At 38.2% G+C, this 25,243-nt stretch overlaps 10 protein-coding genes across 10 annotated transcripts; 6 read left to right on the top strand and 4 right to left on the bottom strand.

Annotated features, from left to right (window-relative positions):
- Positions 1 to 149: 149 nt before the first annotated feature.
- Positions 150 to 2,099, top strand: WALSEDRAFT_61523 (hypothetical protein; the record flags this gene model as incomplete). Its single annotated transcript, XM_006960562.1, has 11 exons — positions 150 to 280; positions 326 to 356; positions 402 to 424; positions 471 to 676; positions 720 to 921; positions 967 to 1,176; positions 1,224 to 1,337; positions 1,381 to 1,456; positions 1,501 to 1,571; positions 1,618 to 1,875; positions 1,922 to 2,099. Coding segments are annotated over 11 exons (1,412 nt in total), but the record flags the coding sequence as incomplete, so codon positions are not given.
- Positions 2,100 to 2,431: 332 nt separating this feature from the next.
- On the top strand, positions 2,432 to 3,268 carry WALSEDRAFT_66458 (hypothetical protein; the record flags this gene model as incomplete). Its single annotated transcript, XM_006960563.1, has 2 exons — positions 2,432 to 2,710; positions 2,759 to 3,268. 2 exons carry the CDS (start codon positions 2,432 to 2,434, stop codon positions 3,266 to 3,268), a joined length of 789 nt encoding a protein of 262 aa, XP_006960625.1.
- A 399-nt stretch (positions 3,269 to 3,667) lies between these two features.
- Positions 3,668 to 7,222, bottom strand: WALSEDRAFT_66459 (hypothetical protein; the record flags this gene model as incomplete). Its single annotated transcript, XM_006960564.1, has 12 exons — positions 3,668 to 4,015; positions 4,059 to 4,187; positions 4,233 to 4,348; positions 4,396 to 4,456; positions 4,505 to 4,549; positions 4,600 to 4,670; positions 4,722 to 4,762; positions 4,925 to 6,072; positions 6,116 to 6,883; positions 6,933 to 6,944; positions 6,996 to 7,051; positions 7,096 to 7,222. 12 exons carry the CDS (start codon positions 7,220 to 7,222, stop codon positions 3,668 to 3,670), a joined length of 2,922 nt encoding a protein of 973 aa, XP_006960626.1.
- Positions 7,223 to 10,181: 2,959 nt separating this feature from the next.
- On the top strand, positions 10,182 to 12,824 carry WALSEDRAFT_34123 (hypothetical protein). Its single transcript, XM_006960565.1, has 3 exons — positions 10,182 to 10,342; positions 10,390 to 12,332; positions 12,382 to 12,824. The coding sequence occupies exons 1-3, from the start codon at positions 10,209 to 10,211 to the stop codon at positions 12,750 to 12,752; spliced, it is 2,448 nt and encodes an 815-aa protein (XP_006960627.1). The 5' UTR covers positions 10,182 to 10,208; the 3' UTR covers positions 12,753 to 12,824.
- A 766-nt stretch (positions 12,825 to 13,590) lies between these two features.
- Positions 13,591 to 14,647, top strand: WALSEDRAFT_34124 (hypothetical protein). The gene is made up of 2 exons (XM_006960566.1): positions 13,591 to 14,480; positions 14,524 to 14,647. The coding sequence occupies exons 1-2, from the start codon at positions 13,609 to 13,611 to the stop codon at positions 14,552 to 14,554; spliced, it is 903 nt and encodes a 300-aa protein (XP_006960628.1). The 5' UTR covers positions 13,591 to 13,608; the 3' UTR covers positions 14,555 to 14,647.
- Positions 14,608 to 16,608, bottom strand: WALSEDRAFT_58804 (SSrecog-domain-containing protein; the record flags this gene model as incomplete). The annotated part of the gene is made up of 6 exons (XM_006960567.1): positions 14,608 to 15,278; positions 15,325 to 16,190; positions 16,235 to 16,313; positions 16,363 to 16,456; positions 16,507 to 16,547; positions 16,598 to 16,608. The coding sequence occupies 6 exons, from the start codon at positions 16,606 to 16,608 to the stop codon at positions 14,675 to 14,677; spliced, it is 1,695 nt and encodes a 564-aa protein (XP_006960629.1). The 3' UTR covers positions 14,608 to 14,674.
- A 167-nt stretch (positions 16,609 to 16,775) lies between these two features.
- On the top strand, positions 16,776 to 17,666 carry WALSEDRAFT_61528 (histidine-phosphotransfer domain, HPT domain-containing protein). Its single transcript, XM_006960568.1, has 2 exons — positions 16,776 to 16,817; positions 16,869 to 17,666. Exon 2 carries the CDS (start codon positions 16,870 to 16,872, stop codon positions 17,581 to 17,583), a length of 714 nt encoding a protein of 237 aa, XP_006960630.1. The 5' UTR covers positions 16,776 to 16,817; position 16,869; the 3' UTR covers positions 17,584 to 17,666.
- A 328-nt stretch (positions 17,667 to 17,994) lies between these two features.
- WALSEDRAFT_61529 (hypothetical protein) lies at positions 17,995 to 21,764 on the top strand. The gene is made up of 14 exons (XM_006960569.1): positions 17,995 to 18,800; positions 18,847 to 19,097; positions 19,145 to 19,449; positions 19,497 to 19,621; positions 19,671 to 19,793; positions 19,837 to 19,996; positions 20,046 to 20,177; positions 20,227 to 20,455; positions 20,503 to 20,605; positions 20,654 to 20,753; positions 20,799 to 21,031; positions 21,082 to 21,156; positions 21,202 to 21,381; positions 21,430 to 21,764. Exons 1-14 carry the CDS (start codon positions 18,063 to 18,065, stop codon positions 21,700 to 21,702), a joined length of 3,027 nt encoding a protein of 1,008 aa, XP_006960631.1. The 5' UTR covers positions 17,995 to 18,062; the 3' UTR covers positions 21,703 to 21,764.
- Positions 21,765 to 22,886: 1,122 nt separating this feature from the next.
- WALSEDRAFT_49208 (PQ-loop-domain-containing protein) lies at positions 22,887 to 23,844 on the bottom strand. Its single transcript, XM_006960570.1, has 2 exons — positions 23,750 to 23,844; positions 22,887 to 23,696 (listed from the first exon to the last, which is right to left on the bottom strand). Exons 1-2 carry the CDS (start codon positions 23,836 to 23,838, stop codon positions 23,000 to 23,002), a joined length of 786 nt encoding a protein of 261 aa, XP_006960632.1. The 5' UTR covers positions 23,839 to 23,844; the 3' UTR covers positions 22,887 to 22,999.
- Positions 23,845 to 23,925: 81 nt separating this feature from the next.
- WALSEDRAFT_61530 (hypothetical protein) lies at positions 23,926 to 25,207 on the bottom strand. The gene is made up of 2 exons (XM_006960571.1): positions 25,194 to 25,207; positions 23,926 to 25,145 (listed from the first exon to the last, which is right to left on the bottom strand). Exon 2 carries the CDS (start codon positions 25,140 to 25,142, stop codon positions 23,958 to 23,960), a length of 1,185 nt encoding a protein of 394 aa, XP_006960633.1. The 5' UTR covers positions 25,143 to 25,145; positions 25,194 to 25,207; the 3' UTR covers positions 23,926 to 23,957.
- Between the last annotated feature and the right edge of the window lie 36 nt (positions 25,208 to 25,243).

Raw genomic sequence — 25,243 nt, forward strand, 5'->3', positions numbered from 1 at the left:
GATGTGAATATGCCGATGATATTAAAACGGCAGAAACATTATATCGTGGACACACACAAAGCTTTAGATTATACGGATATGACTTGAAATATAACAAATACGATTCATTATTTTCTTTGATATCTCACTCTTACTTCTTCCATACCGTCATATGGCGTCAATAGTCGTACCGATTGGCTACAGCGGTAGCAGCTGTGGATATTGTGGTGAAGCTGGACAACGTTCGAAGAAGAAGGAAAGCTACAGCTATGGTTTCTGGGCTGTACAATTGAGTTGCAAGGTAGGTACTGTAATAGAAACTTTCGTACCTAAATAAGTACGCAAGGATTATAAAGATTTGATAGACAGTGGATGGAGTAGGTTATATATCCAATAAATTAATCCTCTAATCAACTTACAAGGAAGAAGTGGTGCTTACGTTTATGTAAGTCGTTTTTCGGGATTACCAACATCCAACTTAGTCAAGAAAGAATCCAGATAGATCACGTACCTGTTGTCCTCAATACACAATCAAATTGGATGTACAAAACTTCAAAACTCCTCGAACACAGCGACAAGAATTGCATAGATTCAATAGGTGGATAATCAAAGATGAACATCCTGTATTCAAAGGAGAGCATAAGGGTACTGCTAAGAGTGATGATACAGGTGAAAATATGGATATTGAGATTCCAAGGTGTGTTAATCACTGTGTAATGTTGTTTTAACACAAGGACCAGTAAACCTGATATCGCTTCGGCCGTTGATTTCAAGAAATTGGAGGAGGTAACAGACAGCACACAAGGGGATGGTAAAGGTCAGGATCCTGTCACAGTTTCCAAACACCGTGGTAGCAAATCAAAAGGGAAGAATAACACGTTTGATTTACTAGATTGTGTTCAGGAAGCACAGAACAATGGCGACGCTAAACATAAACTTGAGGTGTGTGTCCTTGCAAACAATATGTATTCTATTAACATTTAATAGGTAACGATTGAACGCGCATCATACACGGAGGAAAAATACGAGCTTTTCAAGAAGTATCAGACGACTATTCATCATGAGACTATCAAAGAGCAACGTAAATCAAGTTTTAAAGGCTTTCTAATTGATGGTCCACTTAAATACACTCCAATCAGCTATTCTAATGGTAGATTAGCACATCTTCCTTCGCATTATGGTCAATATCATCATATGGTACGCATCATCGACTTACATAATTGTCAGCTAACTGAATATTCAAGTATCGCGTTGATGGGAAACTTATAGCAATGGGTGTCATTGATATCCTTCAGGGATGTGTTTCCTCAGTATACCTGATGTACGATCCAGCATATCAAGCACTGAGCTTAGGCAAGGTTGGTACCTCTTAATCTAATTACTCAGCTTATGAAATCCAAGATCAGCGCCCTGTTTGAGATATCGCTCGCCGCGGAAATGACAAAGGCAGGAGCAGGCAAGGTTGACTTGTATATGGGTGCGTCGCTGTCGTTAGTATGGTAATTCTGACATAATTAAAAGGATATTATATTCACGACTGCGTCAAAATGAAGTACAAAGCGACGTATCAACCATCATACCTCCTTGATGCAGTGTGTGCTCTCTCATAATCTTTACTAAATGACTAATCGCGTGAAGGTGACGAACGAATTTTATCCATACAAAGAATCGTCGGATGTCTTGGAGAAGTACAGATGGGCCTCATTTGCTCAGTCGAAGAGTATTAAAGTTGCTGCTGAAGACAATAAAGACGATCATGGTAGTGATGAAGAAGAGGATGAAAACTTGCCAGTACCATCGCCTGCTGGCTTCCTTAATCCGCGAGATTTGCCAAGAAGCTTGCTGAACAATGTCAAGATCCTAGATAATTCATCTATGAGTTTGTTGACATACTTTGTAGGTGGTGATTCGGTTCTTGAATCCCTTTTCTAATTATCTATAGACATTACCACGCAGTTTTAGACCACAGATAGATGATTTAGTTGCTGCATTGGGTAACAAAGCCTCTAATTTTATCATTCTGGTTACTTAAAGACTTAAAAATACATGCCGCATTCTATGTATGTTAAAGGATCTAGTGTTCTCAATCTATATATGCATTTAGACTACCATCAATATTATATCCAGACGTCTTTGTCGTTCCCTGTACATCCGAGTCATATTAGAAATATTGAACACCACAGGTATAAAAAGTCATGTATTTGGTTTTTTGCGCCTTTATTCCACTCTTTCACAACTTCCTGTTTAGTAATGTAATCAAGATCGCTGACAATAAATCAAATTACGATTGAAGTATGCTTTATTTGTTAAACTATGGCGTTTTATATTTGCTTAGCCAGATTGTGATTACAGTTGGTAGTATCACAATGATGTGAACACAGAGAGGAAACAATCAGCCAATGCTGATATATAAAGAGCAAGAATATCTCTTTTTCTTCTACATAATTCAGATATGTATTTCAACATCGCTAAAGCCACTGCTGTTCTCGCCTTCACTGCTGCTATCGCTTCTGCAGCTGCCACACCTCACACTGGTGTTCGTCGCGGAGACGACAAGGACTACGGAAAGTCAACTAAGGAGTACTACGGAGAAGGTCAGAAGAAAGACTACAAAGATGGCAAACATGAGGAGGATTCATATGCCAAGCAACTCAAGAAGCATGAAGAGGAAGTTGAGAAGCAGCTCAAATTGACAAAGGAGGCTGCAGAGAAGAACAAAAAGGGTGCTGACGTGGGTATATCTGTCACAGCGTTGTTCTTTTCTCACTCAATTCTACAGACAAAGCACAAAGACAAGAAATACAGAAGAGGTGACAAGGAAGACGACAAAGATGGCAAACACGATGACAAGAAGTCAACTGTATACCAGAAGCCATCCTCGACAAAGTCAGGTGAATATGCCAAGTTCACTGACTACTGGAAGTCAAAGTATGATGACAAAGACGACAACAAGAAAGACAAGGAAGATGACAAGAAGGAGGGCAAGGACGTCAAGCAAGATGACAAGAAGGCAGGCTATGATGACAAGGATTACTATAAGAATCTTCAAGCCCAAAAGCAAAACACTAAGGAATACGAAGAGGCTGTAAAGAAGTATGGTATCAAAGATGACAAGAAGGACGTCAAGAAGGATGACAGGAAGGATGATAAGAAGGATGACAAGTACGACAAGGGTGTCAAGAAGGATGACCACAAAGATGCCAAGAAAGATGACAAAGATAATGTGGATCATGAGAAATACGACAAGAAGCACGACAAAGCTGACAAAGCTTCTTACAACAAGGAATAATTAATTTAATCGATTTCTTGTAAATTGTCTCTGACATTGAATGTTTGTTTTTATCAATATGATGCTCTATTACGTATGTTGATTCACTTTTCGGAAATGAGAAGTGGAATTTTGATATAGAAAACTAAAAGTAAAATGTAAAAGTGTAAATATAAACCAAACCATTAAGATCTAAAAATTAGGTAAATTTATTAAACGGAAACATTATGAAAAACAAAATATATATATAATCGACTGCGTGATTCTAAGGTACGGTAAAATCCACCGGATCACCTGAATTTTCAAATCAAAAGAAAAGATGCGCGTATATGGATAGTAATAAGAATAAAGTAGAGTTGAAGTGAGTAAGAGGTCTATTTACATCGTATAACATGCAGAAAGATACACGAATTAGTTCACTTAAAGAAAGAGGTAAGTTATAACGAAAACAGAGACAACGATACCTGCGACCATTTGTAATGGTACACCTTCAGTTTGGTGTGTCGCTGTAGCTGTTGTGAATCCAGATGATGATTGTCTCATTTGAGTTAATTCTTGCTCGAGTTGAGCAATACGTTGTTTAGCTTCTGGGAGTGTTTGGATGTCATTACTGTCATTACGTATACCAAGACCTCTCTTTATGTCATTTTCAGGTACTGGTGGTAAATGTGAAAGAGGTGTAGACTCTTGTGGTAACTCTGATGCTTGTTGATATGGTGTAGCTGTGATAATTGGTGTAGTACCGTATCCATTTTGGGTGTTTGAAGACTATTAGACGTTAGAAAACTCTAGCGTATTAACTGAGACTCACATTCGAGCGCGCGGCATCACTCATTTGTAGATCTTCCTCGCCGACAGTTTCAAATTGTGACATCTTCCAGTTGCAGCGAATCTTTTGCTCAATAATAGCGTTCTTGTCTTCACGTTCGACATTCAACCACTAGACGCCAGTAAGTTACTATCATCAGTTCTAGTAAATACTTACAAAGTCAGCAACCGAAAGTGATTGTCTGCTTTCGTTGATGTGTACAGATTGAACAAGGAACTTGTCCTTGCATTTAGCACCAATTGGTGGTGCGTCTTTCACCGCTTGTACGAGAACTGCGGTTTGTTAGAGTTGCCAAATGCAGATGCTATATCAAGCTAACCTTGTACGTCAATTGTCTGGCCTGGTTCGATTCTTCCAGCGTTAGGACGAACACAGTAACTCTATATTGATGCTAAGAATGTTTTCATGCTTTTATAATAGCAACTCACGCGTGGTGCTGTGGTTTTAACTTTGAATGCAACCGGGGTGGCCGTCTAGAGAGCTTATAAGCGACGGAGAAATCAGGAAAAAGTAAAAAGCCTACTGGGTTCTTAATCTTAAGGATTTCTTTATCAATTGCTGTACCAACTTTAACGTCTGGTGATGCGACCGGGCCTATTGTGTGAAGTTAGTAGGTCATTCAATTGATAGGAAGCAAAATCGTACGTGGAAAGATGAGCTCTTTAGCTGGTTCAAGTGTAACGCTCCTATAAAATAATTAGACGTGTTTTCTTATTTTTATTTCTCATTCTCACATTTTATGATGACTGATGTTCTACAAAGGTCAGTAGGACGAAATTGGAAGTTAAGACTATAAAAGTAAAAATATAAAAAAATTAATTTTAAACACTCTATTACAATTATTTCACATAATTACACAATCTGGGTCCTTCTTCGCCGTACCAACGGTGATACCCATTTCATTAAACGTTGCAGGTCCTTTTACAGGTCTTTGTAACGGTCTCGATGATTGACGTCTTTGGGTTTGATCGGGATTTATTTGTGGTGAAGGTAATCTACTATTACTTAATGGGTCTTGTATTGGTGTAGGCGCATCAACTAAGCTATATCTTGGAACATTCGAAGGTATGCTTAATTTTGGTACTTGGGCTCTTGGTTGTGGCACTTGCGGTACTGGTTGTACCGTCGACAGTGGTTGATTATGCAATGGCGGTGATTGATAGTCAACCGGACCTGCTGTTGAAGGCGCACTTATACTACCTTGCATATTAACTGCTTGTTGTGGTACCATTGGTTGTGGTTTTTCCATAGCATCATTATGTGATCTTTGACGACGTGCTTGTACTGATTCCGATTCCTTTTTGGCTTGTGTGCGACGACGTACTAACCTATCACCGACTATCTCGTTGTGTTCATCCCTTGACATTGGGTGAGCATCCTCTAATGCTGCTAACCTAGATGCAGATTCATCATTTCCATGCTCTGCAGCACGGGCATACCATTTTTTGGCGAGTGACAGATCGACAATACCTCCAACACCTACTTCATAGTAGTATCCTAAAGCGAATTCAGCTGATGGTAAGTTGCCTCTAGCTGCTTTCTCTGCAAATGTGAAAGCTAATTTCTCATCCTTGGCAAATGCTCCTTCGTGTCCACATAAGAACCATTTTGATAATGCCATATCGGCTTCAAATTCACCTAACTCTGAAGCCTTTGAATAGTACTGTATTGAGAGCAAAGGATCAAATTGACAACCTTGTAAAGCAAATTCATGATTTAATCCCATTTTGTATAATGCAGGTGGATATAAATAATAAGCAGCTCTTTCCAAGAAGATCTTTGCCTCAATCGCAGGTGGTTTGTCGGTAGAAGAGAGCAATAAAGAAGGATCGATTGAAACGTGATCATATTCTCCAGCTAAGATCATACCGAACACATATGCAGGGTTTGGCTGGTCAATGTTGGCTCTTTCAGCAGCTTGTCTCAATAATGGGATTGCTTTTTCTGGATCTTGTGCCAAATTGAGTTGACCTAGGAGGTAGGCAGTACCAATACGCTAAAAGTATTGAGTTAAATCCAAAGTATAAGTATTAACTTACGTAAAGAGATGAACAATCATTGAACTTAATACCACGTTGATAAGCATCAACAGCACGTCCAACGTCTGGAACTTGCTCATACTCTCTTCCGATTCTAAACCATGCAGATGCAAAACCACCTTTAGCAGCTGCTTCGAAATCACGGAAAGCTGCTCTTGGATCCCTTGGTCTGTGATCAGAATAAGCACCTGAGGATGTCATATCTGCACGTAAGTATAAAGCCTCAATGAGTACTGGTTTCGGTGTAGAATTTGATGAAGCAGCTAATGTAAGAATGACTTGAACGGCATGATCGACTAGTGGTGCGATTTTCTCCTCTTCTTCAAGGTTACGACGATCGTAAGGTACGCCAGTTACAGAAAGCGTACGCTCTCTGCGTTCAACGTACGATAAAACGTTCTTTGACCATTCTAATAGTTCAGCTGGTTGTGATTGCGCGCCTTTGCTATCGATGAGGGATTGTAAGTCTGGTAAGTTGACGGTAATAACTGGTAAGCCATGGATAGACGCGTCAGTTGTTGGATAGAGCATCGAAGGTGAGAATGTAGGTGGAGACATGTAAACAGACACGGGTGATGGCGGATCCTGACGTTGATTCATTGTTTGTGAAAGAGGTTCCCAGGTTGGATTAGAATGTGTCCTTGGTGGAATGATGACGTTAGGAGAGCCCGCTGTTTGTGTTTTAGGCTGAGCGTCGACCTTTAATTCGCCAAATGATGAATTCAGTGAGCTATTCTGATCTGATTGATTTTCTAAGTTGTATGCCATCTAAACGTGTTATTGAGCATGTAGTAAAGTAAATAATTAGCTAACTCACATCCTGTGGTATCTAAAAATACGTTCGTCAGCCTTGCGATCAAAGTTACGACAGCAAACTTACGGACGGCATCAATCTTTGAGGTTTAGGCGCAGCTAATGGACGTGATAGATGTGGTGCTTTCGATAGTCAGTAATAACCCAATTACTCTCGGCTTACTTACGTGGTGGTCCATTCGCAGAGTTAGCAGCCTGTGCAGCCTCCTGTGCTAAATCTGGTGGGAGCGGCGGAACTTGTGGTCCTTTGCTACCAGCTGCAGAATTCCTAGATGATATTTTTGGCCATCCCATTTCTAGGCTGTTAATATCTAAGTAGTTTAGAGTATAAACTAAAGATTACAATCAAAAAATATTAAAAATTATACAAATTGTTAAGCATTAGAGCTTACATTTTATTCTAGTCTATACATTAACTCTGCATTATATTTTCTCTCTCTTTTTATTTTTCAGTTACCGAACCTGATGTAGACGCGGACAAGAGACATCTATTCTGACACATATTGAAGTACTCATATATTCATATACTCATCAATAAGCTTTTTATATCGTTTGTAATATCTACCTGTTATGTCATAAACTAATCACTTGAACGACGCATGGTAACTGGAGATCCGTTTGAGACAGTACCCTCAAATGTCTACGTATCTTTTCATACCTTTTTATAGCTACCCTGACCTGCATGTATGAAGTCTTCACATTTCCGACGCGTAACCAAGCGGATGCAATCACACTTTTTTATAATGCACGAATATTAATATCGACAAAATAACGCAATAGAAAGGGTTATTGTGTCCATTTCAATAAATTATATTGAACTAATGGAATTTATGTGATTATATTCTCACTCAGTCGGTGTTATTCAGCGGTTTTTTTTTTATGGAAGAGGTAGGTATGTATGAATGCGAATCGAATGGAAGAATCAACTACAGCATTTCTCGTTCAATTTTTAATAAACTAACTATGTGATATTGACAAAAGTGACAAAGCTGGTAGGAGTAGTAATAAAATCTACCTTACATATTGCCGAATTGACAATACCATTACGAATTACCAGTGGCATTTGCACAATAACCTAAAATATCGGGCTGTGTGATCATAACTGAGTACCTCTCATATACCGCGTTATTTTAGTGCTTTTATAGCAAATACCATTCTTCGGGCATGAAAATTTGTATGCATACATATGTATATCTTAGAACGTGTCAATATTAGTTTGAAATTCGTCATTACATGTCATCGGAATGTACTAGACCAGTTCCTTGTGAATTTCTAAGCATGTCACCAATACCATTGTTACCTGAATGATATATATTGAAATATAACGTTGACTATAAACATTTATTAATTTGATAACAAATGCTAAAAAAATTATTAACATGTCCTTTGTTCAATTTGTGTTTAATTTTCAGGTATTTCGGCGTTGCACTGGGAATCGAACTCAGGATTTGAGCGCAGCAAAAAGAAAGAAAGATAGCAGCTAGTAGCTGAAGTTCGAAAAATTCTATAAGAGCATATTAAAGACAACGGCGTCACGGCCCGGGGAAAAGGCACGGGCCGTATTCACAACCGTTGCCTCACGCTCTACAGTGAAATATCGTTTTTCAGTAAGTAATTATCAAATACATTAACAAAAGGAAAGACCAAAAATTACATCGAAGGAATAAAAATCACTCGAAAAAATAGTGGAATTATTTTTAGGAGTATTTATTTCTGTTTTGGTGCTTATTGTCCAAAAACGACATCAAGAAAAACACAGGAGAAACTGTGAAATAAGGTAAAAAAAAAAGGTAAATGGTATACATTGGACGTAATGATTATTTTCTATCCTTCTAGACTTGTATTTTGCAAACAGAATCACGGGAAGCAAAATAGTAACTTTACAAGCTTTATAAATGATTACTGACTTGAATACCCATCAAGCCTAACCGAATAGGTTAGCTGTGTCTCTTGAAGTGGAACATCACACTATAACAGTACAACGGTTATTTATGGAAAGTTACAGAAGTTGAAGACTTTGATGAAAGACGTTATTATGAAAAAGTTAGTTTTATATATCGTATAGCTACAACAATCCAAGAATGTCCTTTGAATTTATGGCGTCCATTATTTAATAATATGATTGACCTAGCAATGTTATTTTAGTATTCTAACATTGGGTAAAGCTATCACACAAGACAAGCGCGTCTTTAGTGGAATGAAAACTCTCGAAATTATTCAGGTAAAAGATATTTTCTTACACAAACAACTAGATATACATAAAGTATCCCACGCAGTAATAGTTTAGAGAGAAATCACATAATTTTCATGGTATTGATCAAGAAACGCAAAATTTGCCAAGAGTATAACCATTCTAGTATAATACTGTTACGACAACGCCCTTTAACATGGTTCAAGTTATATCAATTATAACTACACAATGCATTTTTGTTTAACAGCAGTACCTCCCCCACTTGTCTAATCATCTGTTATAATCGTGTGAAGGTTTTTCTGATAAATTCATGAAATTCGTACCATGGCACATAACATCGTTATCGAATACATACATATTCCGACCTAAAGCTAGTTTTGTACTCCTCGAGTTTGATGACCATAAGCAATATGACGGTAGACAAACCAAATTGTAGACTCCACTATTTAAACTGATTACCCGAGGAATACAATTTCGTGCTTCAACATAAGTTCGTTGATGTCTAACGTCCGGGGGTGTTCATGGAAAGCTCAGACCCCTAGCGAAGTTGATGGAGAGAAGCGAAAGCTGAATGCATTACGCATGGAACTTTTACTGTATTTATATTATTTTATAAGCAAGTGACGAGGATTTGTCTTAATCTGCTGTGTACGTAGTTATTCGGATATGTCAAAATCTCGTACAAGATCAATAGCAACTTCCAATAAGGGAACAGAAGCTAGTACATAAGACTGGTATTGTTATATTATTCTACGCTTGTATGTGTGTGATTTATAGGAGTGCGATCGTCTTGCATTTGCGAAAATGTGATCAGACAAAATTACAATAACAAAATCAATCAAGTATGTGTATTTAATTTATAAGTAACTATCAGTGTAATAGCCTTCTGAAGAACGACCTATGATTCGCTAATTTCTCAGATTGCACGCGACGAGCTCGACCGAAAGTGGCAAGAGTGATAGATATTCTGCATAAATGTAGCATATTATAACTTGCATTTTAGCTAATTATTTTTACTTTTATTATGATTCTCCAGGCTGATATCCAAAAATTGCCTTTTGTGATCACCATCATCACTTTTGATTAGAAATGCAGTCGACGATCTACAAAGACGTTGATAAAGCTGTATCAAATGATAGTACTCCTCACACTCAGCCTGAGGTTGACTCTAGGCTCGGCTGGGGTGAAGAGGCCTCCAGAGTATATGAATCCACAAAGGAGAGGTGAGTTGTACGATGTGCATTAAGATATTCATCTCACAATACTTCAGATTGCTCTCTACAATCGGTAGCACGAAATCACTGCTCTCAGATATTCAGAATTTTAATTCCTCAGCTTGGACGATGCACTATCCTGGAATAGATTGCGAGCAGCCACAGATTAGCTCAAATTCACTCCATAGAACACTCTCCGCAGACGGCACCACAGGTCTTTCTACGAATGATCAACAAATTGTGGCTAACCCACCAGAAATGCAGGTCCTCAGACTGGATCTGAAGTTAGGCGCATCTTCAGCTCATCCAAGTGCGCTTGTTAACAGCCTTGAGAAATCTTCCATCGCCACTCTCCTCGATTCGCGCTTGACAAAGTCTTCACAACATTTAGAAGCCTTATCAACCAGAATAAAGGATACTTCATCAAAGGTTTTAGTCACAGGTGATTTGAACAGTGGTAAATCAACCTTTGTCAATGCCATTCTCAGACGTAACGTCATGCCTTCAAATCAACTTCCTACAACGACTTTATTCTGTGAAGTACACCCAGTTGAAGAGCATCCAGAGAAGATTGAACAAGTTCACCTTATTAAGTCCGTCCGCGATGCTTACTCACCACACGATGAATCCACCTTCAAGCCATATGCATTGGAAGATTTAGAAATTCTTTGTGAAGAAAACGAGACCAATCCAAATCCACCTCTTCTTAAAGTATACCTCAACGATCCAAGGTCAGCTAACAACAGCTTGCTCTCGAATGGTACCGTCTCCATCTCACTCATTGACGCTCCTGGTCTTAACCTCGACACACTCTCAACAACCGCACTTTTCGCTCGTCAAGAAGAGATTGATGTTATTGTCTTTGTTCTCAGCGCTGAGAACAGATTAACACTTTCAGCCAAAGAATTCTTGGTTAACGCGAGTCATGAAAAGGCATGCGTCTTCTGCGTCGTAAATGGATGGGATAGAATTAGCGAGAAGAACAAGGAAAAGTGTAAGAAGGGTGTTCTCGATCAATTAAAGAGTATTTCACATGAGACTTGGATGGATAGAGAAGAACTCGTCCACTTTGTTGACTCCACAAGTGTTGAAACTGATCAGGATATGGATAATTCATCACGTTTCGCTAGACTTGAAGAATCACTCAGAAACTTCGTTCTTTTCAATCGTCAAAAGTCAAAGCTCGCACCTGCAGCCAGATTCTTATCACATTTATTATCAGATGTTGAATTACTCTCTAAAGCAAATGTGAAAGTTGCAGATGAGGAACTTGAAGCAGCCAAGAATGAACTTATTCGTGTCAAGCCAATTCTTGAACAAATGCGTGAGAAGAGAGAAAGTTTACAAAATGAGTTGGAAAAAATTGAGAATGATGCAGTTGAAAAGCTCGGCAAATACACTCGTAAAGAGATTGAAAATGCTCTCAATGAAATTGGTAATGGTCGTTTAGCTTCAGATAAAGTTAGTATGCCAGTTTACCAAGGGCTTTTATCTATATACCCATACGCACGCGCTGTCAAGCATGCACTTCTTGAATCACTGGATATTACCATTAAGGATGTTGAAAACCAAGTTAGAGACGTGACCGGTGATAGCGTAACTCTTGTACAAACTGTAGGCAACGAAGCTCTCCCTGAGGGCGTTGAACGCGTTAAGAGAATATTCGTTAAAGAGGCTATGTTCAAATCACGTTCTAAGAGCGTATCTACCGTTGGAATGAACCTCTCACGGAAATCACAAAATATTGAAATTTCTCCACGTGAGATCTTTGACACTACACAATTCCTTATTTTCAGAAAGACCGGAGACAAGAAGATCGATGAGGATGAAGATGAGGGTTCCTTCCTCGGCGGACTTAGTTTGGCTGTTGGTGCCATCACCATGGTTGGTGGTAAAACGATGGGCATGAGAGGATTCATTGAAGGTGCCGTTAGAATCAGCAATTTGTGGGGTTCTGATAGGGTACGTCAATGGGCTGCACCTGCAATTAGTGTTTTAGGTAAGTAAACATATCCATCCAACATATTTGACTAATAATCATTTTTTAGTCGTCGGTGCTGCTACTTACTACATTTTCGAATTACCTAGAATGATTCCAAGGACAATTGGTACATCAATCAAAAACTCTTTGGAAGCAGCCCCAGAGCCATCAATAACTGGTGACCATACTACGGATAACTACTCAGAGATTCATCAATTGAGAGTCGAACGTGAAACGCGTAAGGTACTTAGATTGGCATCATGGGATGTCAAGGAGAAATTCAGAGCAACACTCGAAACACATGCCACTGAATGCCAAAGAGCTGAACAGGGAGAAGCTAAAGCGAAGAGAGCTATTGAATGGTTCGAAAACGTATGTAATAAAGTTGAAGGTCTTCGCAAACTTGGAGGATTGTCAATCCCAATGGAGAAGATGTGAATATGACACAACGAATGAACCACTACTCAGAATGTACAATTTTTGTTTTTATATAAATTACGATTATTTTCCCTAACATCATTTTGTCTATCTTGATTCGGAACAATCACGACTGAGAAAATAAAATGCCTCCAAAAGCCCGTCCAAGAGCTCGAGCACGGCAACACGACACTAGTGATAGTCCACAGCCTACGCAGATCTTCGAACGGGCGTCTACATCAAAATCAGTAACACCGACCCATCATATATCAAGTGGTAATACGATCGATAGAGACGACGATGACGATGATTTCTTTATGAGGAATAATGGTGCACTATGGAAGAAAAGTTTTGTTAGATCAACTAAGAGACGTAAGGATTCAACGGATGGAGATAATATCAACAATAGCGTTATAACAATATCTTCTAGTACTGAAGAGAGCGATTCCGATAACTCAATACCAAATTCTAGTTCACCCAGCCGATACACAGAATTAGATGATGGTACAATTCCAGATGAACCACGACGCAGAAATCAAAAGAGGGCCAGAAAGATAAAGCAACATCCTCTACCCGAGTGGACGAATCCAAAGTTACAGAGGAAGATGAAGGAAATTCAGTGAGTTTGGTCTTCTTTGAACTATTTTGAGCTAAATACAATAGGGAAACCGAAGAAAATTCAAATCCAAGATCGTTAGAATCTTCTAATAGGATACACCACGCCAATAAACAACAAAATGATAAGAATGACATAAACTATATTAGTGATAATGATGATGATGAGGAACGTAATTCTCATATACAACTGACACCGCCGCCTTCTACTCTAGCACCTCGAGCTCCATCACAAATCTACAATGAACTATACGAGCACGAGATGCCTGATGAAGATTTCGATGTCGGAGCTACTACAGATCTAAATCCAGCTTTGTTAGCTATACGCGAGAATCTCAAGAGTAGTCAAAGGCAAACTGCTGGAGTTACAAACAGAGGCCCTGAGAATGCACACATAAAGTGCAAGATATTACAATCGGTAACGGATGTAGAAGTACAAGTCGGAAGTTCAGATCACTCGACGTTGACTTTCCCAGCGACACAAAAAACATTCAAATATAGACGTTCAGAAAGTTTCGAAACTATGTTCAAGTATCTTGCCAAACTACTTTGTACGGATCTTGAAGGTGTTGTTATGACGTATGAAGGACATAGAGTGTTTACAGGCGCCACACCTGAATCATTAAATATATACGATGAAGCTGATATGGAAGCCATGACAATTGAAACATACCAGAAGATAATGCAGGAGAAGAAACGGAAACAGCTAGACAACGTCAACAAGGCTCGACTTGAAGAGGAAGAAGTGCGAAAGAATAAACTTGAGCAAGAGAGACTGGCACGTGAGGAAGAGATAGAAAGGGAGAATCAAAATAACAATGTTGATGGTAGTTCCGACGTTGAGTTTGTCGGTGTTACGCAAGAACATAGGAGGGAATTTACTCCGCCAGCTACATCTAACATACCTAATATGTCGTCACCTAATAGAATTAGACTTACACTTCGAGGGGCAAATAGGAATGAAGAATACAAAATCCAAATAAGCAAAGAGAAGAAATGTACAGTATTACTCAATTCTTTCTTAACCTATTTCAAAATAGACCAAGGTCGAAATAATTCGTATAAACTTGACTTTGATGGTGAAAAGTTGGATCTTGATACTGCAATTCAAGACACGGACCTTGAAGATGAAGAGTGAGTTGTCATTAGTTTTAATTTTTCAATTAACAATACCTAGTCTGATAAGTGTTATTAAAAATGCAACCTAATATCTAATTATTCGTTTCGCAAATTGCAATGTTGTAAAACAGCTTAAATTATCTTATTGTAATAGATAAATTGTGTATAAATAAATACAAAACCCCCTAAAGAGACTTTTCTGTGTGATCCTAATCACTATCCATCTGCACAACTTCATCAGATTTTTCTTTACGTGCTTTCTTCTTTGGTGGACCTTCACTATCTTTCGATTTTTTAGACATCTTCTTATCACCATCATCATCTTCTTCCTCATCTGATGAAGCTTCAGAAGGTGATCCTTCATCGGATGAAGAAGCCTCGAAGTCTTCATCTTCTTCAGATTCATCATCTTCATCTCGTTGACCAACGTTTGCTTTGCTTGCACGTTTGTCATCTTCATCCATCTCTGAATCACTTTCTTCTTGAATTTGTATTGGTGCACCAATAAGATCCTCATTGAGGTTGTTCTTTGTTTTGATTTTCTTATTTGTGAAGAACTCCTCAAGTGGCTCGTGCTCTTCACGGTTTATACCACTGAATACGTTCTCTGTACCAGATTTCTGAACAATTCTTAAATCGAATGTGCGACTTGAAGAAATTGCACCGCCAACTCTTGCAAATTGAGCTGATTGAATATCACTGAATGGAATGTAGATTGGTTGCTTTGTTACGAAGAATAATGATTTTTCCATGACGTATAAATCACCTTGGTTAGCTTTAACATTACATTTGATTGCAGGTTGATTTGAGAAGCTAAGTATTTGTTAACAAAGTTACTCTAAATAAGATCAACACTTACCTCTTGAACGTCTTTGGTGTGGTGATATCTTTACCACTCAAACCCCTAAATACTTGTGCAACAACTTGGTATGCAGGTGCGTCATAATGCTTTTGTAATCTATCACCATATTTTTCTTGAATTTCAGATTCTTCCATGTTGATAGTTGCATCCAACTCTTCATTGTTAGGGAATTGCATTGTAATATATGGATATCTAGTTTGACCTTGTCTAATCGGTGGATCTAATCCAACGACTAATAAAACGTGCATATCATCAGTTTTTGGTAAAACGAATAGACGCTTTATTGAAGAGTATAGTATTTTGTAGTCATATGTTTTACCTCTCAACCTAATGAATGTTGGGTACATATCGATTTCGTAACGTCCTCTTGGTGTAACGACCAAAATGTCATTAAAGACAACCAAGCCATCTCCAGAAACTTTACCAATTTCTGCTTTATCTTTGATTTGATCGTGGAATAATTGTGCAACTGATTGTTCCTCTTGATCAGATTTCTGAGATTTGGAATCATCATCATCATTATCACCAATGAAACCGCGAGCTTTTGATGAATTTGGTATATAAAATCTCATTTCAACAAGTTCATCAGCTCTACGTGAAGAGGAAGGACCACTCGTTGGTTCACCTTGAGCAGATGCAGTTGGATCTATAAATTCTAAGGAAACTTCAGTTTTTGATGCGATGTTTGAGTTTGCGATCTTTTGTACTGGAATTTCGAACATAGTTCTACCTGAAACTTGGAAAGATAAATCTGAACCTCTGTATTCTGTTCTACCCCAATTCCAACCTCTAAAAGATATTTCACGTGTTTCTAAAGTAACACCGTAGAATTCTTTAACTGTTTTACTTAATCTTTCATAATCCTGTTTGTTGTGAGATTTGAGTAGGGCTGATATGAGAAGCTTACATCTCTAACTAAACCATCAAATGTTTGTCTTTCTTTTTCACTTTTGAGGCCTATTTTTAACTGGAAGTTTCTTGCTACTCTGTTTATTGTACTAAGTTAAAGTGATAGGATTGAATAAGACAACTAACCTCATCCATTGCATGTAAGATATATCATCTGCAGCGATAGTAACAAGATTATCAGCGGATTTCCAACCTAAACCGCCTTGTTGTAATCTAAGAACTATTCTGAGTGTTAGTAAGATAAATGAGTGAATATACTATCAAACTGACTACCAGGAGTTGGATTGAGTTCGTGAAATATTTTATCAAAGCTGATTAAACGTTTTTTAGATAACTTTACGCGTAAAACACGTGTACTAACTCAACAGACATGGTTGCAGAGAAAGAAAAGAAAAGAAATCTCTATAAATAAGAATAAAGCGTGTACTAAGAAATGACTTATTAAAGTTTTAAATTTAAATTTAATATTATAGTTTTATTATAAAATATGACGATGATATCACTCAATATTTAGTGGAGCAATGTCAGCAATTTTAGAAACAAACCTTCATCATTACCGCAATTGAGAACAAACGTAGACGGTAAGTACTTATTAGACAAATTAGTATATATTACTAATTAAAATATTCAAGAATGTCATCGCCTAGCTTGAAATTGGATGATAAAAGTAAAAATCCAAATGAGCGGTTAGACTCACCACCAAGCAAGAAGGAGAAGACAGAGGTCAATAGTAGTAATAAAGATGCTCCAAACACTACTAAAGAAGATTCGCCGAAGAAATCTGATCCCTCACACGATGACAAAAAGTCCGAGCACAACCAAGACAAGGGGGAAGACACTAAAGAGAACGTAGAAGAAGAAAAGAAAGAAGAAACAAAGCAAGATGACAAAGATGAAAAGCAAGATGATAAGGGTATACCAGCAAAAGAGGCTAAAAAGCCAGATCCTAGCAACCCACAAGGTATAGTTGACATGGAAACTTTTGGTCAAATATTAGAAATGGATGAAGACGAGAATGATAGAGACTTTAGCTCAGGTATTGTATACAATTTCTATGAGCAAGCCTTCGAGACTTTCAAAGAACTCGATACCGCATTGAAGGAGGAAGATATGCATACACTCCACACTAAAGGACACTTCCTCAAGGGTTCTTCCGCTGCTTTAGGTCTCATAAAGCTGAAGCAGAGCTGTGAGAAAATACAAGTTTTTGGTAAATTACAAGATCCGAAGACACAGAAAGAGATCTCAAAAGATGAAGCATTAAAGCAAGTAAATGAAGCATTAACTAGTGCAAAAGATGAATACTCGGAAGCTGAGGGTTGGTTGAAGGCGTTCTACGGTGAGTGAGATCCCTCTCACTTGAACCATCACCAACAATGAAATGTACTTTTAAAATATTAAAACCTTTATTAAATAGCCTTGAATGGAATGAAATTTACTTGAATTTAACTAAGAAATTGCTATTGAACGATTTCTATTATGATGGTAACGCACTGGCTGTTGAATTGCTAGAGATAGATGATAGTAGCTTCAATAAACCTAAATCCCTCATACCGTCAAACATATTAGACACGCCTTTTATGCATTTATTATTCATACAATGCGAAGTGAGTTGGACATATAGAGATGACGAGATATCTCTCTAACTTTACGATTAGGACCCTGATTATTATAAGTCCACTCTAAAAGATCAAATAAAGGAATGGATACAGTTGGTTTCCTCAAAAAAGCACCAAGAATGGCTCATCGTATTGATATCTAATAGCCTATCTACGAAATCTAACAATTTATTCAAGATTAAAAACTCAACTCTCAATAAACTGAAGATGGACTTCAATAATCAGAGATGTATACAAATTAACAGACTCGGCGTTAATGGTATAGAAGATCCAAATTGTTGGGATCCTCTGATAGACAAGTTAAAAGAATTAACCTACATTGGCTTCAATACAAACATACAAATGCGTTTACAAGACGTCGAGAAATCTGAGAACCAAATAAATCTTCCTGGTTGGAACTTCTGCACTTTCTTCATTCTAAAGGAATCAATTGCTTTGTCTTACATAGGAATAAACCTATACAATGAAGCTTTGCAGATATACTCCCAATTAGAGCAGCTTTTCCATCATAGATTAGTTGACAACTCAGTCATATCTCAGTTCGCTGATTTTGGGGGTCTAGGTGATTCAGACGACTCTGGAGATTTACTTTCAACGACCAAGAAACCTTACAGGCAAATGATGCTATCGAATTCCATATCGATCTTCGACTTTAGACTTTACTTGTTTGCTTGTCAAGCCAAAATCCTGGGAGATCTTTTGGGTAATATTGAACAAGTCGCTACACAGTCTCTGGAGTTTATAAATTCATTTGGTCAGACGATTGTTTCTCATTCTAAGGACCTCAAAATGAATTTCCTTCAATATTGGAAATTCACTTCGAGTATGAGTGTCATTCAACAGTGCGATAAATGGTTTACAGAGGAGCAGAAAGTAAATGATATAGCCAGAGCACGAGTATTCTCTCAAGTAAAAGCTCAGCTATATGAGTTGGCGATCAGTCAGGTGCGGCTCAGTTAATTATTAGAATTACAATCTGACACTTTAATAGCTAAAGGAACTGGGTGTCGCTTTTGGTATCATACCCAACAAATATCCATTCATTCGTCATCTTCCTAATACCAAAAGAGACAAACGTATACCCCAAACATCAAACGATCAACTCAAATGGGCGTTAGAGCAACCGAAGGAGTTTGATAAATTGTTCGTTCAGCTTTGTAGTTCGGGTGCAAGATACTACAGAGAAGTAGGCAAGTACAAGGAGGCCTGGTCACTAGACCTTCTTGTCGCCGGTCTGAATATGTAAGTCACTACTAATTCTATGAAGGATGGTGCTCACTGTCTCGAAGGGAACGCAAAAACTTCGAGTCTTCATTACGATTTTTCCAACTTCTCAATGAATCAGAAGCACGTCCTTCTGGATCATCTACAAAAGTATATGCTTTGTTAGGTCAAGTTATTTCACATTCAAATATGAATGTTGAGAAGGACGTTAAATGGGCCACCGCTGCTGTTGATCTCCTCAAGACGTGGTCTAAACTCGACGAGAATGACAGTGAATATACGAAGGATTTGCTTGACCAGACAGGAAACTGGAAAGGTTTTGAATGGCTCCTTCACGAATTGAAGTCATATACTGATACCAAAGGTGAACGTAAGGAAAATATTTCTACAACTCTTATATGCTGACAATACATTTAGCTTTGAGCATCCCCCTTGAGCATATTTTCAAAGTATCGTTTATGAGTGCTCGTCCGAAAGTCCACTTCAAAGATGACGAAGACGGATCTGCTTTAGACGTCTCCGTCGATAATTTTCTCCCATGTGTAAGATCTTTTACGTCTCAACCTAGTAACTTTCTGATATGGGCTCCAGGGTATTACTGCAAATCATGTCAAGTTCACGTTCCAGTCACTCAAAGACGAGCGTGTAATTGATTATTCTAGTGATAACGTCGTATTGAATAAAGGAAATAATTTACTCAATACATTTTGCTTGGTGAGTTGATCAAACTACTTGATATCTTCTAAACGCAATTTAGTCACCTGCTAATGGCACTTTCGTTTTAGCAAAAGTAGTAGTGGCATTTGGTATTGTATTTGAGGAGATTATACCAGAAAGCATGCGCAGGCAGCGCTGCTTCTTAAACATACCGTTCGATGTACGCGCACTGGATGTGCAACTACAAAGGCCAAATGACGGTAGGTTGGATTTTTAAAGAAAAATCCTTGAGTAACATGTCCATTTAAGTCAATATCGATACCAGCGGTCAGGTTAAACTCAAGATCAAGTCTGAGAGGGCAAGCATTGATCATGCGAAGATACGCCTGACATCTCCAGATATTTCCTTCAAGTTTGATAACAGCAAGCTTGTCGATAATGGTGAGTCAGTTTCATCCAATTTGAACGGCAATTAACGTTAATTCTAAAGGTTCTTCTAATATTGACCATGATAAATCGATCACAGTTCATAATTTACATTCGTGCGAATGGCATACAATCGATATTCCCTATGAATCCAGTGACATTTATTCATCTTTGGTTCATATTCATGTCGATTATTCAACGCTTGGGAAAGCGAGACAGTTTGAGAAAATTGTCGAGTATACAATAGAACTCCCACTAAGTTTGGAAGTTAAGCACACTCAAACGAGTGATATGTAAGTTTATTTTACAACAATGTGTGTATTAATTATCTCTGATATAGGATTATCACATCTGCTGACATACAAGCGAACTCAAGATCCAATGTGCGCATAAATGATATCAAGTTGCAGCCTGATAACAGAGCTGAGGAATTTGATGAGTTTGTAAGTATCACAAGTTAGATCCAATGTGGAAATCTTACGTTCGTCCAGGTTTTGGCAGCTTCTGAGAAATCATCGTTCGGTTTCGCGATCTCGAATGAGAATGAGAATGATTTGTCACTCATGGTAAAGTACAGCACAATTGAAAATGGTTGGTGGTCATTCATTATATTTAACTTCTCTAACAAACTCAAAGAAGTTTATGATCTAGTTCATGAGATGGTTCATAGTGCTATAAGTTCCCAAAATTTGTCGCAGCATGTAGAGTGGATAACAGAATATATCGTCGGACATCATTCCTGGGATCATTGCAGCGGTCATGAGTATAGGATGGTAGATGATAAAGTACTTGAAAAGAAAGTGAACGGTCTTGCATTTATGGATGAAGAGAGGTGTACATTGAAAGATGCCATTATTACAACAATTGAGGTACGTTTTTTTAGTTGGCCCTCTGAACATTTGTTTGACTAAGTACCTAGAAATTGCCGTCTCAAGAAGTCGTAACTCAAAGATGGTCTACATGTACACTTCCAATCAAGCTTCCGCGTGCAGATGTGAGTGAAGGCGGCATTTTAGCATAGTACTAACCTCGATACCAGGTGATTACAACAGCATGTATCAGTTTAACGAATAATGAGAAAATGTTGCGGATAGGTGAAGCTACAAGCATAACGATGAAGCTTTCTACGAAGGGGGAAATCGAAGGACCACTTCGCTATGAACTTGAAACACCACTTGATGAATGGCTCGTAAGCGGCAAAGTCAGAGGTGAATATAATGTGAGTCCATGTTATTCAAATTTCCCATCAACTAACGCCTTATTTAAGCATATAGAGGGTCTGGAAATTAAAGTTTCGCTACTTCCAATCAAGATGGGTCTTTTGAATCTACCAGAAGTCATCATATACAAAGATGACAGACGTATATGCACATTCATCGAAAACAAGAGGAAAGTAGAGGTCATACCGAAAATATCTCCTGAGCAGACCTTCACTGTAGACCTCCCACGAAGGGAACTCATAGATTGGGCTCGCGAGCGTGAGAGGAGTGGCAAGTTACTCCAGTCTTCACATGTGCGAGTTGAATCAACGGCACCTTAAATTAGTGTCACGTATTTTGTTTACTGCATGAAAGGAACATCATAGGTGTCTTACTATTGTACATCTGATTGTGGTTATGTATATAATTTTCATTCGAAAATCTTAGCCCTTTATTGAGCAAGATGTCGAGCTGTTAGCCAAATTGTTTCATACACATTGGAGCTTACATTGGCGCTTAGTGTTTGCTGTTTAAGTGATCTTATGGATGATGTGTGAACACAGAGAGGAAACAATCAGCCAATGCTGATATATAATGAGCAAGAATAACTCTCTTTCTTCTACATAATTCAGATATGTTTTTCAACGTCGCTAAAGCCACTGCTGTTCTCGCCTTCACTGCTGCTATCGCTTCTGCAGCTGCCACACCTCACACTGGTGTTCGTTTTACGTTTACTATCATACATTTCAATTTCATGTACAATCAATGACAAAACATTTGAAAAACCTTAGTTTTTCTTACCATCTTTCAAGTATTCGTCTTCGTTGTCGTATTTCTCGTGATCGACATTATCTTTGTCATCTTTCTTGGCATCTTTCTGGTCATCCTTCTTGACACCCTTGTCGTACTTGTCATCCTTCTTATCATCCTTCTTATCATCCTTCTTGACGTCCTTCTTGTCATCTTTGATACCATACTTCTTTACAGCCTCTTCGTATTCCTTAGTGTTTTGCTTTTGAGCTTGAAGATTCTTATAGTAATCCTTGTCATCATAGCCTGCCTTCTTGTCATCTTGCTTGACGTCCTTGCCCTCCTTCTTGTCATCTTCCTTGTCTTTCTTGTTGTCGTCTTTGTCATCATACTTTGACTTCCAGTAGTCAGTGAACTTGGCATATTCACCTGACTTTGTCGAGGATGGCTTTTGGTATACAGTTGACTTCTTGTCATCGTGTTTGCCATCTTTGTCGTCTTCCTTGTCACCTCTTCTGTATTTCTTGTCTTTGTGCTTTGTCTGTAGAATTGAGTGAGAAAAGAACAACGCTGTGACAGATATACCCACGTCAGCACCCTTTTTGTTCTTCTCTGCAGTCTCCTTTGTCAATTTGAGCTGCTTCTCAACTTCCTCTTCATGCTTCTTGAGTTGCTCGGCATATGAATCCTCATGTTTGCCATCTTTGTAGTCTTTCTTCTGACCATCTCCGTAGTACTCCTTAGTTGACTTTCCGTAGTCCTTGTCGTCTCCGCGAGAACAAGTTAGATTGGTTGTGATGTGATGCTATGAATAAATATCCTGCGATAGCTATATCGCGAGTTATCCGGGTAGATGTATCCGGTGTTTCTACTATTTTTTCAACTAGTTTATGTATTCTCGCGATCGATGCTAGTAAGTCTCGATGCTTCCCAATGTTGATAATAAATGTATTGACCAAGAACGACGAGGTCGAGAATGATTGTACCAACTGTACCTGTGAGCCAACTTGAATTTATGAGAATGTAATTAAAATCTGTTGATTCGAAGATTACTTGAAGCACGTAACTTATATTACCGGATAAAGCGAAACAGAATAATGGGATAGATAAACCTTCACATTTAGTTACATTGTTCTTTCTTATCTGTGGGATTCTAGAGGTAGTGTAGAGTAATGCGGATGTCCATCCGATTGCCTGACCTTTCCAATCTGAGTGTTGTTCATGTGGACCGTTGTATGGCTTATTAATATTGATAATGAAGGCTATAAAACCTGTAGCTATAACCAAACCCGTACAAAGGAAATTTACGAATCTCTGTCTCTTATGTTGGTTGTGTAATTCCTCCGGACTGACATCACGTTTAGGGAGGAGATGCACTCTCTCGTCAGTTTCTTGATCTGGTTTGAGACGATAGATGTACATCTGGTATAGTAAAATGACGTCGCAGCTTGTGTAGTACAATGCGAGTAAGAGCATTGGGGGTAATAAATTTATCATAACACCGCCGATTAAGTTGGTTAAATCACCTAATAACATAACTAAAACGAAGAACAAAGATAAACCTTCACCAGATTTCAAACGATAGCTTTAGAATCGCCGGATAAGCTAGAGTATCGGTATATAAAGGATATAACTCACTTTTCATAAATCTGCGGGGTGTATACAACGACCCAACTCATTAAACTTATCCATCCGGACGCTATACTAAAGGTACTTCTACTAACCATGATGACAGTTTAAGACAAGTGGTAATAGAGTCATATAGTCATATCACATCGGCATGTAAGTAAAATCACAAGACAAAATATTTAATTAAAAAAATCTAATCTATCAAACTTTATTTAGATTAAAATTGATGTTGTTTGAGCAATTCAGATATTTTGAGTTCCGTACCTTGATTCTCCTTTTTCCTGTTGAATAAAGGCGAATTTATTGTTTTAAACATTGAAACCGGTCTATTACGTCCGCTTGGAATGTCCTTCTCAAATGTGCTAACGTATTCAGGTGATCCGATTGCTTCTGATTTGTTTTGCAACTTTTCAATAGCTGATGATTCTAACAATTCAATATCAATAACTGCACCATCCAACGGTCTATCTGATGAAGTGTTTACTACTCTTGGAACTCTGCTGACATTTGCTCTGTTCATTACTCTGAATTTAGCTTGTCCTGCATTCAAATCTCGTGATTGTTGACCATATTCACTGGCGAAATCAGTTGCAGATAAGCCTGTTAAATTGGACATATCAGTTGATGCTACTAAACCTGCTAAGGCAATTGGTTTCTTCTCCCTTCTAAACCTGCTGTTGTTTGAGCTATTTGGTAATATTCTACCTGGAATTGAAGGCGACAACTTTGATGATTCTATTGGACTTGGTGTTGAGTATCTAAGACCACCATTGAAGTGTGGATTTGGTGTGAGATGTTTTGAATCCTTTTCAGTCAGAACCTTTGCATGATATTGTTTAAGAAATTGTTGGTGAACATATGGATCATTTTGGGCTGAATTGTAGAGATCAACTGGTGGTGTTTTAACATTATCAGGGTTTTCTCCCTTCAATTCAGCTTGCTTTTTTGCAACATCCAAAGCTTGATTATTGAGGAATTCCTTGAATTCACCTCTCAAGGATTTAACTCTTTGTAAGTAGTTATCAAACTCTTGTTTATCCATAAGTTCAACTTCTGGTCTACCAAATTGGCCCAAAATTGTATCTTCGATTGATGATTTATCAACGTAACTGCTATACTCATTAGCAGATGTACTCTCTTTGTTGTCAAATGGTATTCTCATTTCCTCGATCCTTTGCAAGACCTTTACGTCGCCATCTGCATTGATGTATTCTACGACGCCCAATTCGTTGTCTTGTGATTTCACTCTAACGTTTGGTGGACCCTGTATTGGTCTCTTAAAACCGAAGTCACCTCTCGCTCTGTTAGCTGCTGCTGCACTGTAGACTTGTGATATCGATGGATCGTATGTTGCGTACTTTGAACGCTGCAATATCTTTGCAAATGATGCTTTTCCAGACATTTTCTATTAATTTATAAATAATCGCCTTTTATTTAGTTGTTAAAAACTCACTGCTTGATTTTCGCCTGTGAGAGTGGCAGATCAAGAAGAGAAGATTGACT

The sequence above is a fragment of the Wallemia mellicola genome (genome assembly GCF_000263375.1).
Source record: "Wallemia mellicola CBS 633.66 unplaced genomic scaffold WALSEscaffold_30, whole genome shotgun sequence".
Taxonomy (NCBI): domain Eukaryota; kingdom Fungi; phylum Basidiomycota; class Wallemiomycetes; order Wallemiales; family Wallemiaceae; genus Wallemia; species Wallemia mellicola.